We start from the raw sequence: 20,000 nt of genomic DNA, 5'->3' as shown, positions 1-20,000 counted from the left end.
ATCGAATTGCTAACAACTAATAAAGGACACCAATAAGAAGAAGAGACTTGTTTGGGCCAAGAAACGTGAACAATGGACATTAGACCTGTGGAAATCTGTCCTTTGGTCTCATGAGTCCAAATTTGATATTTTTGGTTCCAACTGCCGTGTCTTTGTGAGACGCAGAGTAGGTGAACGGATGAGCTCCGCATGTGTGGTTCCCACCATGAAGCATGGAGGAGGAGGCGTTATGGTGCTTTGCTGGTGACACTGTTGGGGATTTATTTAGAATTCAAGGCACACTTTTCCAGCATGGCTACCACAGCATTCTGCAGTGATACATCCCATCTGGTTTGCGCTTAGAGGGATTATAAATTGTTTTTTAACAGGACAATGACCCAACACACCTCCAGGTTGTGTAAGGGATATTTGACCAAGAGGGAGAGTGATTGAGTGCTACATCAGATGACCTGGCCTCCACAATCACCCGACCTCAAACCAATTGAGATGGCTTGGGATAAGTTGGACTGCAGAGTGAAGGAAAAGCAGCCAACAAGTGCTCAGCATATATGGGAACTCCTTCAAGACTGTTGGAAAAGCATTCCAGGTGAAGTTGGTTGAGAGAATGCCAAGAGTATGCAAAGCTGTCATCAAGGCAAAGGGTGGCTACATTGAAGTATCTCAAATATAAAATATATTTAGACTTGTTTAACAATTTGTGGTTACTACATGATTCCATACGTGTTATTTCATAGATTTGATGTCTTCACTAGAAAATATTAAAAATAAAGAAAAATCCTTGAATGAGTAGGTGTGTCCAAACGTTGTGTGACCAGACCATTGCTCCTCTGTCATTCCCTCCCTCTCCCTCTCCCCCCGTCTCTCTTTCCCTCCCTCCCTCTCCCTCTTCCCCCCGTCTCTCTTTCCCTCCCTCTCCCTCTCCCCCGTCTCTCTTTCCCTCCCTCCCTCTCTCCCTCTCCCCCCGTCTCTCTTTCCCTCCCTCCCTCTCCCTCTCCCCCTGTCTCTCTTTCCCTCCCTCCCTCTCCCTCTCCCCGTCTATCTTTCCCTCCCTCCCTCTCCCTCTCCCCCGTCTCTCTTTCCCTCCCTCCCTCTCCCTCTCCCCCCCATCTCTCTTTCCCTCCCTCTCCCTCTCCCCCGTCTCTCTTTCCCTCCCTCCCTCTCTCCCTCTCCTCCCGTCTCTCTTTCCCTCCCTCCCTCTCCCTCTCCCCCCGTCTCTCTTTCCCTCCCTCCCTCTCCCTCTCCCCCCGTCTCTCTTTCCCTCCCTCTCCCTCTCCCCCGTCTCTCTTTCCCTCCCTCCCTCTCCCTCTCCCCCGTCTCTCTTTCCCTCCCTCTCCCTCTCCCCCATCTCTCATTCCCTCCCTCTCCCTCTCCCCCCGTCTCTCATTCCCTCCCTCTCCCCCCCGTCTCTCTTTCCCTCCCTCCCTCTCTCCCCCGTCTCTCATTCACTCCCTCTCCCTCTCCCGCCGTCTCTCATTCCCTCCCTCTCCCTCTCCCCCCCGTCTCTCATTCCCTCCCTCTCCCTCTCCCCGTCTCTCTTTCCCTCCCTCCCTCTCTCCCCCGTCTCTCATTCCCTCCCTCTCCCTCTCCCCCCGTCTCTCATTCCCTCCCTCTCCCTCTCCCCCCCGTCTCTCATTCCCTCCCTCTCCCTCTCCCCCCCCGTCTCTCTTTCCCTCCCTCCCTCTCTCCCTATCTCTCTTTCCCTCCCTCCCTCTCTCCCTATCTCTCTTTCCCTCCCTCCCTCTCTCCCCGTCTCGCTTTCCCTCCCTCTCCCTCTCCCTCCCGTCTCTCTTTCCCTCCCTCTCCCTCTCCACCCCGTCTCTCTTTCCCTCCCTCCCTCTCCGTCTCCCCCCCGTCTCTCTTTCCCTCCCTCCCTCTCTCCCTCTCTCTATATATATTTGAGCATTCAGACTCTTTACTCGGGAACTTTGTTGAATCACTTTTGGCAGCGGTTACAGCCTCGAGTCTTCTTGGGTATGACGCTACAAGCTTGGCTGGGGATGCTATTTTCAGGTCTCTCCGGAGATGTTCGATTGGGTTCAAGTCCGGGCTCAGAGACTTGTACCGAAGCCACTCCTGCATTGTTTTGGCTTTGTGCTTAGGGTCGTTGTCCTGTTGGAAGGTGAACATTCGCCCGAGTCTGAGGTCCTGAGCACTCTGAAGCAGGTTTTCATCAAGGATCTCTCTGTACTTTGCTCCATTCATCTTTGCCTCGATCCTGACAAGTCTCCCAGTCCCTGCCGCGGAAAAACATCCCCACAGCATGCTTCACTGTAGGGATGGTGAGAGGTTTCCTCCAGACATGACGCTTGGCATTCAGGCCAAAGAGTTCAATCTTGGTTTCATCAGGCCAGAGAATCTTGTTTCTCATGGTCTGAGAGTCTTTAGGTGCCTTTTGGCAAACTCATAGCGGGTTGTCATGTGCCTTTTACTGAGGAGTGGCCACTCTACCATAAAGGCCTAATTGGTGGAGTGCTGCAGAGATGGTTGTCCTTCTGGAACGTTCTCCCATCTTCACAAAGGAACTCTAGAGCTCTGTCAGAGTGACCATCGGGTTCAATTCATTCGACCTCATGGCTTGGTTATTGTTCTGACATGCACTGTCAACTGTGGGACCTTATATAGACAGGTGTGTGCCTTTCCAAATCATATCCAATCAATTTAATTTACCATAGGTGGACTCTAATCAAATTGTATCAAGGATGTTCAAGGATGTTCAATGGAAACAGTATGCACCTGAGCTCAATTTTGAGTCTCATAGCAAAGGGTCTGAAATACCTTATTTACATAAGTTTTCTGTTTTTAATAAATTTGCAAATTTTTTCTAAAAACCTGCTTTCGCTTTGTCATTATGGGGTATTGTGTGCAGATTGCTGAGGAAATTGTTTAATTTAATCAACCCTTTTGCCCTCAGAACATCCTCAATTTGTCAGGTCTTGGACTCTATGTTTACTCCAATGCTTCCCACAGTTGTCAAGTCAGGTGGAGGACCATTCTTGATACACACAGGAAACTGTTGAGCGTGGAAAAACCAAGCAGCGATGCAGTTCTTGACTCAAACCGATGCGCCTGGATTCACCTGGTCAGTCTATGTCATTGAAAGAGCAGGTGTTCCTAATCTTTTATACACTTTGTGATTTAGGTCTTTTTTCTCCCATGACTTCTGCAAGAACTGACATCCCCTTCAAAACATGCCAGGGAATTTGAGCCGCGTTCCGCTGAGTTCACCCCTACATTCCCTCGCTTTCAAATAAACTCAATGCATGCGGACCATTACTCACACACACAACTCCAGCACAACTGAAATATCACTCAAACGCTGAGCGCTTTCCTCTGCTGCTCCCAGTGAAAATATTCACTTTCATTTCAAAAGTAGCATTCTGTCTTTGAACGCAACAGAAGACAGAACTGACCTTTGATCAGTGAGATCTAAACTCAGCAAAAGCAGAAACGTCCTCTCACTGTCAACTGCGTTTATTTTCAGCAAACTTAACATGTGTAAATATTTGTATGAACATAACAAGATTCAACAACTGAGACATAAACTGAACAAGTTCCACAGACATGTGACAAACAGAAATGGAATTATGTGACCCTGAACAAAGGTCAAAGGTCAAAATCAACAGTCAGTATCTGGTGTGGCCACTAGCTGCATTAAGTACTGCAGTGCATCTCCTCCTCATGGACTGCACCAGATTTGCCAGTTCTTGCTGTGAGATGTTACCCTACTCTTCCACCAAGGCACCTGCAAGTTCCCGGACATTTCTGGGGGGAATGGCCCTAGCCCTCACCTTCCAATCCAACAGGCCCAGACGTGCTCAATGGGATTGAGATCCGGGCTCTTCGCTGGCCATGGCAGAACACTGACATTCCTGTCTTGCAGGAATCACACGCAGAACGAGCAGTATGGCTGGTGGCATTGTCATGCTGGAGGGTCATGTCAGGATGAGCCTGCAGGAAGGGTACCACATGAGGGAGGAGGATGTCTTCCCTGTAACGCACAGCGTTGAGACTGGCTGCAATGACAACAAGCTCAGTCTGATGATGCTGTGCCACACCGCCCCAGACCATGACGGACCCTCCACCTCCAAATCGATCCCACTCCAGAGTACAGGCTTCGGTTTAACACTCATTCCTTCAACGATAAACGTGAATCCGACCATCACCCATGGTGAGACATAACCGCGACTTGTCAGTGAAGAGCACTTTTTGCCAGTCCTGTTTGGTCCAGCAACGGTGGGTTTGTGCCCATAGGCAACGTTTTTGACGGTGAAGTCTGGTGAGGACCTGCTTTACAACAGGCCTACAAGCCATCAGTCCAGCCACTCTCAGTCTATTGCGGACAGTCTGAGCACTGATGGAGGGATTGTGGTGTAACTCGGGCAGTTGTTGTTGCCATCCTGTACCTGTCCCGCAGTTGTGATGTTCGGATGTACCGATCCTGTGCGGGTGTTGTTACAAATAGTCTGCCACTGCGAGGACGATCAGGTGTCCGTCCTGTATCGCTGTAGCGCTGTCTTAGGCGTCTCACAGTAAGGACATTGCAATTCATTGCCCTGGCCACATCTGCAGTCCTCATGCCTCCTTGCAGCATGTCTAAGGCACGTTCACACAGATGAGCAGGGACCATGGGCATCTTTCTTATGGTGTTTTTCAGAGTCAGTAGAAAGGCCTCTTCAGTGTCCTAAGTTTTCATAACTGTGACCTTAATTGCCTACCGTCTGTAAGCTGTTAGTGTCTTAACGACCGTTCCACAGGTGCATGTTCATTAATTGTTTAAGGTTCATTGAACAAGCATGGGAAACAATGATTTGACCCTTTACAATGAAGATCTGTGAAGTTATTTGGATTTTTATGAATTATCTTTGAAAGACAGGGTCCTGAAAAAGGGACGTTTCTTTTTTTGCTGAGTTTAACTGACTAAACTCCACACCATGGTGATGGACGTTTCCGATGAACTTCATTAACGGAGTGGAGCAGTGACCAGGCTTTGTGGAATTCAACTCCAACTACATCGATTCGTCCAAAAATACTTCAAAAAGTTAAAATTATGAAACGCTAACCTTGTACCTATGTTTCTCCCCTGTAGTTGTCTTCCTGTCTTTGTTTGCTGAAATCCATACTTTTCATAAAAACTGAATCTAATACAACCACCAACTGTTTAATTGTTGAGATTCAATTGACATATAAACTTCCCTCTGTTCCCCTCCTATAATAGCCTCTTCTACCCTACCCTCTGTACCTTCTAATACTCTCCTCTAACCTACTCTCTGTACCCCTATAATACCCTCTTCTACCCTATCCTCTGTACCCCTCCTATAATACCCTCTTCTACCCTACCCTCTGTACCCCTCCTATAATACCCTCCTCTACCCTACCCTCTGTACCCCTCCTATAATACCCTCCTCTACCCTACCCTCTGTACCCATATAATACCCTCCTCTACCCTACCCTCTGTACCCTTCCTATAATACCCTCCTCTACCCGACCCTCTGTATCCCTATAATACCCTCTTCTACCCTACCCTCTTTACCCCTCCTATCATACCCTCTTCTATCCTACCCTCTGTACGCCTCCTATAATACCCTCCTCTACCCTACCCTCTGTACCCCTCCTATCATACCCTCCTCTACCCTACCCTCAGTACCCCTTCTATAATACCCTCCTCTACCCTACCCTCTGTACCCCTCCTATCATACCCTCCTCTACCCTACCCTCTGTACCCCTCCTATAATACCCTCCTCTACCCTACCCTCTGTACCCCTATAATACCCTCTTCTACCCTACCCTCTGTACCCTCTAATACTCTCCTCTACCCTACTCGCTGTACCCCTATAATACCCTCTTCTACCCTACCCTCTGTACCCTCTAATACTCTCCTCTACCCTACCCACTGTATCCCTATAATACCCTCCTCTACCCTACCACTCCTATAATACCCTCTTCTACCCTACCCTCTGTACCCCTCCTATAATACTCTCTTCTACCCTACCCGCTGTACCCTCTGTACCCCTATAATACCCTCCTCTACCCTACCCTCTGTACCCCTATAATACCCTCCTCTACCCTACCCTCTGTACCCCTATAATACCCTCCTCTACCCAACCCTCTATACCCCTTAATACCCTCCTCCACCCTACCCTCTGTACCCCTATAATACCCTCCTCAACCCTACCCTCTGTACCCCTATAATACCCTCCTCCACCCTACCCTCTGTACCCTCTAATAACCTCCTCTACCTACCCTCTGTACCCCTATAATACCCTCCTGTACTGTAAACTCTGTACCCCTCCTATAATACCCTCCTCTACCCTACCCTCTGTACACTCTAATACCCTCCTGTACCCTTTGTACCCCTATAATACCCTCCTCTACCCTACCCTCTGTACCCTCTAATACCCTATTCTACCCTACCCTCTGTACCCCTATAATACCCTCATCTACCCTACCCTCTGTACCCTACCCCTCCTACAGTACCCAGATCATGTGATCAGAGATCCCTGTCTGTCTCTTACCCAGTCCGGTGACAGTGACTCTGGCGTGGGTCTGGATCCTCCCAAACTGGTTCTGGGCCTCACACACATACACCGTCTCATCCTCCACCCACAGATCTGACACAGAGAAGAGAGAAGATAGGAATTAGTGTGTGTGTGTGTGTGTGTGTGTGTGTGTATGTGTGTATGTGTGTGTGTGTATGTGTGTGTGTGTGTGCGTGCATGTGTATATGAGCCAAAACCTCACTGCTGATTTGCAGGTCCCCTCCTGTCTTCTGTGTGATGGTGCTGTGTGTGGGGTGTCTGGTGAAGACGGGTGCGTTGTCCTCCCTCCTCCAGGTGATCTGGGGTTCGGGGTACCCCTGCGCGTGGCACGGCATGGTCACGTTAGAGCCAATGTCCGCCGCCACGTCAGACGGTTCTCTGGTGAACTGGGGTGCAGCTGGAAGGCAAAGGTCAGAGGTTAGGGTTTACAGAGGTCAACAACACTAAGAGCTAAATCCCTCATAAGACCATGAAGAAAGGCTACATTCATCCATCAATACAGCCATCTACACAGCAGGCAACATTTGACATGGGACAATATAATGATGTGATTTTCTAGTGGAAAACTGGTCTTTCTGGGTGTAGAGATGTCAGATGTCAAAATTACAAGACCTCTTTTTCATGATGTGTTCAAGAGTCCAGAGGAATCCTTACATCCTACATCCAGGGTGATCTTCCCAGGTGAGGAGGTTCCTGAAGGGTTCGCAGCCACACAGGTGTAGTCCCCCGCGTCAACGTCCTGTGTCTCCTTGATCGTCAGAGTCCCTCCCAGGGGGTCAATATCCATGTAGGAGGATGGCCGCAGCTGCAGGTCGCCTGTGGGTCAAATAAAGGGCAACCAGGAAGTTGTTAACCAGGAAGTTGTTAACCAGGAAGTTGTTAACCAGGAAGTTGTTAACCAGGAAGTTGGTCATATCAAATAAAATGTTATTTGTCACGCTTCATAAACAACAGGTGTAGACTAACAATGAAATGTTTACTTACGGGCCCTTTCCAACAATGTAAAGATAAATAATAGAAAAACAATAACACAAGGAATAAATACAAGATGAGTAACAACAACTTGGCTATATACACGAGGTACCAGTACCTAGTCAATGTGCAGGGTACTAGGTAATAACTTGGCTATATACACGAGGTACCAGTACCTAGTCAATGTGCAGGGTACTAGGTAATAACTTGGCTATATACACGAGGTACCAGTACCTAGTCAATGTGCAGGGTACTAGGTAATAACTTGGCTATATACACGAGGTACCAGTACCTAGTCAATGTGCAGGGTACTAGGTAATAACTTGGCTATATACACGAGGCACCAGTACCTAGTCAATGTGCAGGGTACTAGGTAATAACTTGGCTATATACACGAGGTACCAGTACCTAGTCAATGTGCAGGGTACTAGGTAATAACTTGGCTATATACACGAGGTACCAGTACCTAGTCAATGTGCAGGGTACTAGGTAATAACTTGGCTATATACACGAGGTACCAGTACCTAGTCAATGTGCAGGGTACTAGGTAACAACTTGGCTATATACACGAGGTACCAGTACCTAGTCAATGTGCAGGGTACTAGGTAATAACTTGGCTATATACACGAGGTACCAGTACCTAGTCAATGTGCAGGGTACTAGGTAATAACTTGGCTATATACACGAGGTACCAGTACCTAGTCAATGTGCAGGGTACTAGGTAATAACTTGGCTATATACACGAGGTACCAGTACCTAAGTCAATGTGCAGGGTACTAGGTAATAACTTGGCTATATACACGAGGTACCAGTACCTAGTCAATGTGCAGGGTACTAGGTAATAACTTGGCTATATACACAAGGTACCAGTACCTAGTCAATGTGCAGGGTACTAGGTAATAACTTGGCAATATACACGATGTACCAGTACCTAGTCAATGTGCAGGGTACTAGGTAATAACTTGGCTATATACACGAGGTACCAGTACCTAGTCAATGTGCAGGGTACTAGGTAATAACTTGGCTATATACACGAGGTACCAGTACCTAGTCAATGTGCAGGGTACTAGGTAACAACTTGGCTATATACACGAGGTACCAGTACCTAGTCAATGTGCAGGGTACTAGGTAATAACTTGGCTATATACACGAGGTACCAGTACCTAGTCAATGTGCAGGGTACTAGGTAATAACTTGGCTATATACACGAGGTACCAGTACCTAGTCAATGTGCAGGGTTGCGTGGTAATTGAGGTAGATACACAAAAGTATGTGGACACCTGCTCATCGAACATCTCATTCCAAAATCATGGGCATTAATATGGAGTTGGTCCCCCCTTTTCTGGTATAACAGCCTCCACTCTTCTGGGAAGGCTTTCCACTAGATGTGGGAGCATTGCTGCGGGGACTTGCTTCCATTCAGCCACAAGAGCATTAGTGAGGTCGGGCACTGATGTTAGGCGATTAGGCCTGGCTCGCAGTCAGCATTCCAATTCATCCCAAAGCCTATAGCCTTTAGCTCAGTGTGGATGTTGCCTGTAATCCATGGCTTCTGGTTGGGATATGTATGTATGGTCACTGTGGGGACTACATTGTCGATGTACTTATTAATGAAGCCCGTGACTGTGTGTGGAGTAAAGCTGATCTAGAGTTTTTTCGCCTCTAGTTGCACAGATGAAACGCTTGTAAAAATGAGGTGAGATGGAGTTCAGTTTCCCTGCATTAAAATCACCGGCCACTAGGAGCACCACCTCTAGATGGGCATTTTCTTGTTTGCTTACGGCCCTATACAGCTCGTTGAGAGCGGTCTTAGTGCCAGCATCGGTCTGCGGTGGTAAATAGACGGCTAAGCAAAAGATAGATGAAAGCTCTGGGTAAATAGTATGGTCTTCAGCTTATTATTTTCTATTCTATTTCTGGTGAGCAAAACCTATCAAATACATAAACTGAGGCGAGAAAAGCCTATCAAGTACATAAACTGAGGCAAGCAAAACCAATGAAATTTTATCAAATGCTGTGTGTTTGTTTGCAGCAAATTTTTATGAAATGAGAATGAACATTTGCATCATTCATTCTTTCTTTTAGTGTGTACTCTTCATCTTTCTCTTTGTCTTTCTTGTTCAAAGAATAAGTGGACAGAGCAGCAGAATGAAAAAGAAAGTGTTATATGGATTAGACTAAAAGACAGGAGCGTTTTAAGGGTTGGACTAAAAGACAGGAGCGTTTTAAGGGTTGGACTAAAAGACAGGAGCGTTTTAAGGGTTGGACTAAAAGACAGGAGCGTTTTAAGGGTTGGACTAAAAGACAGGAACGTTTTAAGGGTTGGACTAAAAGACAGGAGCGTTTTAAGGGTTGGACTAAAAGACAGGAGCGTTTTAAGGGTTGGACTAAAAGACAGGAGCGTTTTAAGGGTTGGACTAAAAGACAGGAGCGTTTTAAGGGTTGGACTAAAAGACAGGAGCGTTTTAAGGGTTGGACTAAAAGACAGGAGCGTTTTAAGGGTTGGACTAAAAGACAGGAACGTTTTAAGGGATGGACTAAAAGACAGGAGCGTTTTAAGGGTTGGACTAAAAGACAGGAACGTTTTAAGGGTTGGACTAAAAGACAGGAGCGTTTTAAGGGTTGGACTAAAAGACAGGAGCGTTTTAAGGGTTGGACTAAAAGACAGGAGCGTTTTAAGGGTTGGACTAAAAGACAGGAACGTTTTAAGGGTTGGACTAAAAGACAGGAGCGTTTTAAGGGTTGGACTAAAAGACAGGAGCGTTTTAAGGGTTGGACTAAAAGACAGGAACGTTTTAAGGGTTGGACTAAAAGACAGGAACGTTTTAAGGGTTGGACTAAAAGACAGGAACGTTTTAAGGGTTGGACTAAAAGACAGGAACGTTTTAAGGGTTGGACTAAAAGACAGGAACGTTTTAAGGGTTGGACTAAAAGACAGGAGCGTTTTAAGGGTTGGACTAAAAGACAGGAGCGTTTTAAGGGTTGGACTAAAAGACAGGAGCGTTTTAAGGGTTAGACTAAAAGACAGGAGCGTTTTAAGGGTTGGACTAAAAGACAGGAGTGTTTTAAGGGTTGGACTAAAAGACAGGAGCGTTTTAAGGGTTGGACTAAAAGACAGGAACGTTTTAAGGGTTGGACTAAAAGACAGGAGCGTTTTAAGGGTTGGACTAAAAGACAGGAGTGTTTTAAGGGTTGGACTAAAAGACAGGAACGTTTTAAGGGTTGGACTAAAAGACAGGAGCGTTTTAAGGGTTGGACTAAAAGACAGGAGCGTTTTAAGGGTTGGACTAAAAGACAGGAGCGTTTTAAGGGTTGGACTAAAAGACAGGAGCGTTTTAAGGGTTGGACTAAAAGACAGGAGCGTTTTAAGGGTTGGACTAAAAGACAGGAGCGTTTTAAGGGTTGGACTAAAAGACAGGAACGTTTTAAGGGTTGGACTAAAAGACAGGAGCGTTTTAAGGGTTGGACTAAAAGACAGGAACGTTTTAAGGGTTGGACTAAAAGACAGGAGCGTTTTAAGGGTTGGACTAAAAGACAGGAACGTTTTAAGGGTTGGACTAAAAGACAGGAGCGTTTTAAGGGTTGGACTAAAAGACAGGAACGTTTTAAGGGTTGGACTAAAAGACAGGAACGTTTTAAGGGTTGGACTAAAAGACAGGAGCGTTTTAAGGGTTGGACTAAAAGACAGGAGCGTTTTAAGGGTTGGACTAAAAGACAGGAACGTTTTAAGGGTTGGACTAAAAGACAGGAGCGTTTTAAGGGTTGGACTAAAAGACAGGAGCGTTTTAAGGGTTGGACTAAAATACAGGAACGTTTTAAGGGATGGACTAAAAGACAGGAGCGTTTTAAGGGTTGGACTAAAAGACAGGAGCGTTTTAAGGGTTGGACTAAAAGACAGGAACGTTTTAAGGGTTGGACTAAAAGACAGGAGCGTTTTAAGGGTTGGACTAAAAGACAGGAGCGTTTTAAGGGTTGGACTAAAAGACAGGAGCGTTTTAAGGGTTGGACTAAAATACAGGAGCGTTTTAAGGGTTGGACTAAAAGACAGGAGCGTTTTAAGGGTTGGACTAAAAGACAGGAGCGTTTTAAGGGTTGGACTAAAATACAGGAACGTTTTAAGGGTTGGACTAAAAGACAGGAACGTTTTAAGGGTTGGACTAAAAGACAAGAGCGTTTTAAGGGTTGGACTAAAATACAGGAGCGTTTTAAGGGTTCCCACAGGGTGGCCAGAGTCAGTCAAGTGTGTCAGAGGTGTCAGAGGAGCACTTCCTGTGCACCAGCCGATAAAACACTCCACTTCCTGCTCTGCACTCTATAAAATATACGACTTCCTGTCTGCCCAGGGCCCCAGCAAGCTGATTTATTAAGGCCTACACACACAGAGGTATGTGAATGAGAAGTCTCTTTGTGGGTGTGTCTGTGTGTGTGTGTGTGTGTGTGTGTGTGTGTGTGTGTGTGTGTGTGTGTGTGTGTGTGTGTGTGTGTGTGTGTGTGTGTGTGTGTGTGTTTGTGTGTGTGTGTTTGTGTGTGTGTGTGTGTGTGTGTGTGTGTGTGTGTGTGTGTGTGTGTGTGTGTGTGTGTGTGTGTGTGTCTGTCTGTGTGTGTGTGTGTGTCTGTATCTGTGTGTGTCTGTGTGTATGTCTCTATGTGTGTCTGTGTGTGTGTGTGTATGTGTCTAAGTGTGTCTGTGTATGTCTCTGTGTGTGTGTATGTCTGCGTGGGACTGATTTCTTTATTCCGCTCCCTCTCGATCGCAGGCTGTGTCGTGACCGAGAGTCCCATAGGGCGGTGTACAATTGGCCTAGCGTTGTCTAGGTTAGCGGAGGGTTTGTCTGGGGAGGCTTTACTTGGATCATCGCGCTCTAGCGACTCCTTGTGGCGGGCCGGGCGCCTGCAGGCTGACTTCGGTTGTCAGTTGAATGGTGTTTCCTCCAACACATCGTTGCGGGTGACGTCCGGGTTATGCGCGCGGGTGTTAAGAAGCGCGGTTTGGCGGGTCATGTTTCAGAGGACGCATGACTCGACCTTCACCTCTACCGAGCACGTTGGGGAGTTGCAGCGATGCAATTGGATATCACGAAAAAGAGGATACAGGACATACCCTACTTTTTACTACTGAACTAGAAGAATGATGAGAGTGGACACTTAGGATATACCCTACCTTTTAGGAGTGGGAGACAGTGACAAATAAATTGGTAATAAATACCTATTGAAAAGGATCACTATGGTAACCTATGAGCGCCTTGAACCTCAGCTCTACTTCTTTCCATTATCAGTATTTATTTACAGACACTGCAGTAATCTATATCCTATCAGTATTTATTTACAGACACTGCAGTAATCTATATCCTATCAGTATTTATTTACAGACACTGCAGTAATCTATATCCCATCAGTATTTATTTACAGACACTGCAGTAATCTATATCCTATCAGTATTTATTTACAGACACTGCAGTAATCTATATCCTATCAGTATTTATTTACAGACACTGCAGTAATCTATATCCTATCAGTATTTATTTACAGACACTGCAGTAATCTATATCCTATCAGTATTTATTTACAGACACTGCAGTAATCTATATCCCATCAGTATTTATTTACAGACACTGCAGTAATCTATATCCCAACAGTATTTATTTACTGACACTGCAGTAATCTATATCATATCAGTATTTATTTACAGACTCTGCAGTAATCTATATCATATCAGTATTTATTTACAGACTCTGCAGTAATCTATATCATATCAGTATTTATTTACAGACACTGCAGTAATCTATATCCCATCAGTATTTATTTACAAACACTGCAGTAATCTATATCCTATCAGTATTTATTTACAGACACTGCAGTAATCTGTATCCTATCAGTATTTATTTACAGACACTGCAGTAATCTGTATCCTATCAGTATTTATTTACAGACACTGCAGTAATCTATATCATATCAGTATTTATTTACAGACACTGCAGTAACCTATATCCTATCAGTATTTATTTACAGACACTGCAGTAATCTATATCCTAATCACATGATTCTCCGCCCGTACATAGACTACCTCATTTCATAGAGACCACACATATACTAGACACACTTGATCTGGCACGTCCAACACGGAGAGGAGAGGTAGGCTACTTAACGTGAAGCAGCGAATTCTTAAGTGTGTGAATAATGCGACAAAGATGTGTTTCTAATACAATAGGAAGAGGCCTGGTCCAAAGCACACAAAGCAGAAAGACGACCGTTTCCAAATAATCTGCAGGACAAACAAAGTTGTCTGTCTGAAAAAATGCAGACTGTGCCGCAATGATCTATGTTGGGACCCACGGGAAAGCAACCCTATACACCATAAAGTCAGGGTTAAGTAACCATATGGGATATTCATGTCCTGAGGAGTAAAAGCTACACTCCATACTCAACGACAGATGAAGGCCTCTTCTCTTCTCATCCCTCTCTGCCACACACAGGAGGCTGCTTCCAAGTCAACATACCTTACCTTTGAACCACCTGATCTCCGGCTGGGGGATCCCTGAGGCGGAGCATGCCAAGATGGCGGTTTCTCCTAGACCAATCAGAATCTCACTCAGCACCACGATCACCACAGGGGACTCTGGGAGAAGACAAGAGATCAGAGGGGTGAGAGTATGAGAGAGGGAGACTGACAGAGCACAACACAGGTTAAAGGAGTCCGTCAGTCCGTCCGTCTGCATGTCTATTGTGTCCTACTCACCGATATAGGTGAGGACGGATGTTTGAGTGTCTGTCCCAGCCAGGTTACTGGCCAGACAGCCGTACACCCCAGCATCCTTCTGTTCCATGTTCCTGATGATCAGACTCCCATCAGGGGTCATTCTGTGTCTGCACAGGGGTCAGAGGTCAGAGGGTTAATACATATTGACACACATCAACCTCATCTACACACACCTGTAATAACACAGCAACACAGACAACACTCCATGAAGTACATTAGCACACAGTCATCTGAAGATCCCAAGCAACAGCTCGGACTAAATTATTTAGTTATTTGTTAAGTGCCACCAAAGCACGATAACCCTTGAGCTTTGAGCACCACAACAGACAAAACAAACACAGGACAGCGCATCCTTCTGCCACTCCTGACCTGCGTGACCTGTGTGAGAGGTGAAAGGTTGTGACCTCACCTGCTGGAACCCATGAGGAACATGTCGTTGTGTGTCCAGACCAGGTGGGGGGCGGGGTAACCTCTGGCCGAGCACCTGATCCTCACTTCCTGTCCCGTGGTAAAGGTCTTGTGCCGGGGGTCCACTGACACCTGGGGGGGCTCTGGAAGAAAGGAGGGGGTCAGAGGTCACAGCAACATGAATATCTTTAAATCATCTGGTTCAATAATGATTGCTGCCATCAAAGATCAATTCATATAATCCACTGACCAAATGTACATTGTATATCTTTAAAGTACTTGCACAGTGGTTTATACAAGCGTATCAATAAACACGTTGTGATGAAAGCAGGCAGATAGGAGTCTCCCTGTGCCCAGAACCTGCTCCTTTGCCCTCCCACTCGCCAAGTGCCCTTTTGGGTGGTGGTATAATTATATATTTTTTGCAGTTGTTGTTCTGAACCCACTGCCCCCAAGTCATCGTGACTTCGTTAATTTTGCCACTCCCCACCCCTACCCCGTCCGTTAGTCTGCTCTGTACGGAGCTAACGTGCACCCGGTTGTGCCTTTTTCCCAGTCTGCCCTGTACCGAGCTTGCCCGCGCCGGTATCCAAACATGCATGGCTTGAAATGCGGTAATAAAAATAGAAATGGAATCATAGCCGCGGAAAGGATCCTGGAGGTGCAGCAGCACCCCTGATATATTGAAATACATTGGTCAAAATTATAGAATTACTACTGCCTTTTCAGAAAGAAATCAAATCATTCAGAATAGCCTACTACACCCTGAGTCGGCCTATCATTTAGCCACAGAGGATCAACAGCTCCTTTAAAAAAATAGCCTAGCTGTGGATTGTGTGTAGTCCAATAACAAGGCATAGCCTACAGTCGAGAACGCACAACGAATCTGTCAGCGAACAGCATGCAGACAAAACAGGCCTTTCGCAATATTTGAAATACAATTGCGGAAAAACACAGGTTGGAAAGCAAATAGCTCCTGCTGAAAAGAGAAGACTCCAACCGGTCTGCTGTTAGCTAGCAAAATATTCAAAATTAATCAACTTCCAAATAGGCCTCTTGAGCTAACATTGTTTGACAAAGTAAAACAAGAGAGAGGCACCAGCGTATCGGTCATCTCCGACCTGCGCATCATTGGGTGAGTCAGTGAAATTTTGAAAGATGTTTAGGACTATAATTTCCTGTACAATATGTGTGTCCCAATACAGCTAGGCCTGGACTATTGATAGATTCAAGACCAGGTCGTTATTATTGATCTTAGATTCTCAGTTTGTCAGTGTCAAAGTAGCCTGTCATTTCCATCATTTGTGCGGTATTAAAAAAGATTCAGCTCAAGTCTCCAGTCATGTAAAAGGCCACATTTTCCCATGGACTCTAGGCTACATTATTATAAAGGTACCTCAGAGCTCCCCAGGTCCCCCCCTCTCACGACCTCAGAGCTCCCCAGGTCACCCTCTCTCACGACCTCAGAGCTCCCCAGGTCCCCCCCCTCTCACGACCTCAGAGCTCCCCAAGTCACCCCCCTCTCACGACCTCAGAGCTCCCCAGGTCACCCCCTCTCACGACCTCATAGCTTCCCAGGTCCCCCCCCTCTCACGACCTCATAGCTTCCCAGGTCCCCCCCCTCTCACGACCTCAGAGCTCCCCAGGTCCCCCCCCTCTCACGACCTCTGAGCTCCCCAGGTCACCCTCTCTCACGACCTCAGAGCTCCCCAGGTCACCCCCTCTCACGACCTCAGAGCTCCCCAGGTCACCCTCTCTCACGACCTCAGAGCTCCCCAGGTCCCCCCCCTCTCACGACCTCAGAGCTCCCCAAGTCACCCCCCTCTCACGACCTCAGAGCTCCCCAGGTCACCCCCTCTCACGACCTCATAGCTTCCCAGGTCCCCCCCCTCTCACGACCTCATAGCTTCCCAGGTCCCCCCCCTCTCACGACCTCAGAGCTCCCCAGGTCCCCCCCCTCTCACGACCTCTGAGCTCCCCAGGTCACCCCCTCTCACGACCTCAGAGCTCCCCAGGTCACCCCCTCTCACGACCTCAGAGCTCCCCAGGTCACCCTCTCTCACGACCTCAGAGCTCCCCAGGTCACCCCCTCTCACGACCTCAGAGCTCCCCAGGTCACCCTCTCTCACGACCTCAGAGCTCCCCAGGTCCCCCCCCTCTCACGACCTCAGAGCTCCCCAAGTCACCCCCCTCTCACGACCTCAGAGCTCCCCAGGTCACCCCCTCTCACGACCTCATAGCTTCCCAGGTCCCCCCCCTCTCACGACCTCATAGCTTCCCAGGTCCCCCCCCTCTCACGACCTCAGAGCTCCCCAGGTCCCCCCCCTCTCACGACCTCTGAGCTCCCCAGGTCACCCTCTCTCACGACCTCAGAGCTCCCCAGGTCACCCCCTCTCACGACCTCAGAGCTCCCCAGGTCACCCCCTCTCACGACCTCAGAGCTCCCCAGGTCACCCCCTCTCACGACCTCAGAGCTCCCCAGGTCACCCCCTCTCACGACCTCAGAGCTCCCCAGGTCACCCCCTCTCACGACCTCAGAGCTCCCCAGGCCCCCCCCTCTCACGACCTCAGAGCTCCCCAGGTCCTCCCCCCTCTCACGACCTCAGAGCTCCCCAGGTCACCCCCTCTCACGACCTCAGAGCTCCCCAGGTCACCCCCTCTCATGACCTCAGAGCTCCCCAGGTCACCCCCCTCTCATGACCTCAGAGCTCCCCAGGTCCCCCCCCTCTCACGACCTCAGAGCTCCCCAGGTCCCCTCCCTCTGACACTCACTTTTTGTTCCAGCACCTCCCGATTTACAAATGAAGCACTGAACACAGTAGCCTAGACGCTAGTTAACCACCATATAGGCTATGATAATATCCACACAAGCCACTAGCCAGCTAACCATATATCAGTTAGAAGATTATGGATATTAGGCTATATTATGAAGTTATTATTTAAGAGCATTGAAGATAAATCACAAACGGTAAAAAGTTTAATAGAGCTAGCTAACTAGCAGATTTACATCAACATATATGATCAGCTGATAGCCGAGCATCTTTTCCCCGTGTCAATCATGTCTTTAGGAGACACTGTGACAAGCGTGCTTACAGTGTGTGATGAATGAGTGTGTTGTCGCATAAATAAATAGACCTATGCAAGTAAAAAAATGATCATAATTCACTACAGAGGCACATAAGGCTCAGGCAGTTAGTATGTTATGAATTTTGAGATATTAATAATTTTTAATAATTCAAGGGGGGGGGGGGTCTGTGCACGGCCCTGGATGAAAGGCTAAAGATGATGCAGATATAAGGCTTAGATTTGGTCTAGCAAGTTGGCACAGACAGCAGACTAACCCAGACCTCCATGGCCTGATACAGACCTGTCTAAAGATTTAGGCTCAGTTGTCACCCTTCTGCCTTGTTCACACCTAATAGCTTTAATAGAACATAACAGTTGTATATTTTACGTAGCGTTAAAACTGCTGCACGTAACTACAACCATTAATGTTTCACAGAATATCTTTCATCGTCATCTCTCTTTTAATTGGTTAAAAAAATAAGGAATACTGATTCCAGATCTTCCCAAAGCCACCCGAATCCGCAAAGATTTTCCAATTGATTCATGATGTGTAACTCATCCCTAAAAGTGTGTGTTTTCCCAATTTTCGCCTCCTGTCAAAATAATCTCCAGAGCCCAGTGCGCTCTAGCTCCGAGAAAATCCACAGCAGGATCCGGACTTCCCAACAAAGAAGACTTACAGGAGGGTTTCCTGTTCTATACAGAACAACCCTCCCATTCTCATTCTCATTTCCTCTAGGAATTCCCAAGAAGGATGTGTCCCTTCCTTTGTCCCCATGACTAGGATAGTGTTTTCATTCATTCTTTCTGTTTTTCTTTGGACACTGACTGTAAATCCTATGATAACACTCTTCACCTAGGACGTCTCAATAAGGGGTCAGGGGTGATAGAGGGGTAAACAATAAAACATTACAATGATTATGAAGAAACAGCACTATACCTACAGTATGTTATAAAGGTGCTGTTTGGCTGTCGTGATACTGTCCACTACTATCCTTAAAATTCTCACTACAGGAGCCAACTGTCATCAGGTCATGAAAAGAGAGGGAGAGAGAGAGAGATAACCTCTGAACAAATTACATATAATTCCTTGACATGGAATCATCTGGACAATAAATCTCATTGGCCTCATCTATAACCCACTTTCCATCTGTATCCCACATAGAGGAAGACTATGAACATGCTGTCTGTCTGAACACATCTCTACCTGCTCTCATCACCTTCTCTTCACCCCACGTCTTTCCCCTTTACTGGGTGACCCGGTGACATCCCTCTGAGGATTAGGGGTTTCCTACAGTACAAGGAGACATGTTTCTCAAGTTTTACTCAGCAATAGGCTTTATGTGTCGGGACCAGGCCTGTCTTTGCCCACTGTTGTCCCGTGTCAGCAGCCCTGGCCCACTTCAAAGACCTAGCCTAATGACTAGGATGGACCTGACCAGGGGGTTGTTAAAGAACAGCAGGGGCCCTGGGACAGCTGTTACACACAGAGAGAGAGAGAGAGAGAGAGAGAGAGAGAGAGAGAGAGAGAGAGAGAGAGAGAGAGAGAGAGAGAGAGAGAGAGAGACACACAGAGAGAGAGAGAGAGAGAGAGAGAGAGAGAGAGAGAGAGAGAGAGAGAGAGAGAGAGAGAGAGAGAGAGAGAGAGAGAGACACAGAGAGAGAGAGAGAGAGAGAGAGAGAGAGAGAGAGAGAGAGAGAGAGAGAGAGAGAGAGAGAGAGAGAGAGAGAAGAGAGAAGAGAGAGAGAGAGAGAGAGAGAGAGAGAGAGAGAGAGAGAGAAGAGAGAAGAGAGAAGAGAGAGAGAAGAGAGAAGAGAGAGAGAGAGAGAGAGAGAAGAGAGAGAGAGAGAGAGAGAGAGAGAGAGAGAGAGAGAGAGAGAGAGAGAGAGAGAGAGAGAGAGAGAGAGAGAGAGAGAGAGAGAGAGAGAGAGAGAGAGAGAGAGAGGAAGAGAGAGAGAGAGAGAGAGAGGAAGAGAGAGAGGAAGAGAGAAAGAGAGAGAGAGAGAGAGAGAGAGAGAGAGAGAGAGAGAGAGAGAGAGAGAGGAGAGAGAGAGAGAGAAAAGGGGCATGGAGAGAGCTAACGAGAGAAGAAAGGAAGAGAACAAGAGAGAGGAGAGGGGGAGAGCTAGGAGAGAGAACAAGAGAGAGGAGAGGGGGAGAGGGGAAGAGCTAGGAGAGAGAACAAGAGAGAGGAGAGGGGGAGAGGGGAAGAGCTAGGAGAGAGAACAAGAGAGAGGAGAGGGGAGAGGGGAAGAGCTAG

General features: G+C 47.2%; 1 protein-coding gene across 1 annotated transcript in view; it reads right to left on the bottom strand.

The window, feature by feature from the left end:
* hmcn1 (hemicentin 1) overlaps positions 1 to 20,000 on the bottom strand; it is a 214,294-nt gene that overhangs the window by 96,102 nt on the left and 98,192 nt on the right. Inside the window, exons 11-16 of the mRNA XM_039001765.1 lie at positions 14,675 to 14,816; positions 14,245 to 14,372; positions 14,011 to 14,124; positions 7,191 to 7,352; positions 6,739 to 6,933; positions 6,513 to 6,608 (exon numbers count right to left, since the gene is read on the bottom strand). Of these exons, the coding sequence (XP_038857693.1) occupies positions 6,513 to 6,608; positions 6,739 to 6,933; positions 7,191 to 7,352; positions 14,011 to 14,124; positions 14,245 to 14,372; positions 14,675 to 14,816 (837 nt within the window). The remainder of the gene's footprint in view (positions 1 to 6,512; positions 6,609 to 6,738; positions 6,934 to 7,190; positions 7,353 to 14,010; positions 14,125 to 14,244; positions 14,373 to 14,674; positions 14,817 to 20,000) is intronic.

The sequence above is a fragment of the Salvelinus namaycush genome, chromosome 10, assembly GCF_016432855.1.
Source record: "Salvelinus namaycush isolate Seneca chromosome 10, SaNama_1.0, whole genome shotgun sequence".
In the NCBI taxonomy this organism is placed as follows: Eukaryota; Metazoa; Chordata; class Actinopteri; order Salmoniformes; family Salmonidae; genus Salvelinus; species Salvelinus namaycush.
Note: the sequence above shows the minus strand (reverse complement) of the source record. Positions and strands in the feature narration are given on the sequence as shown.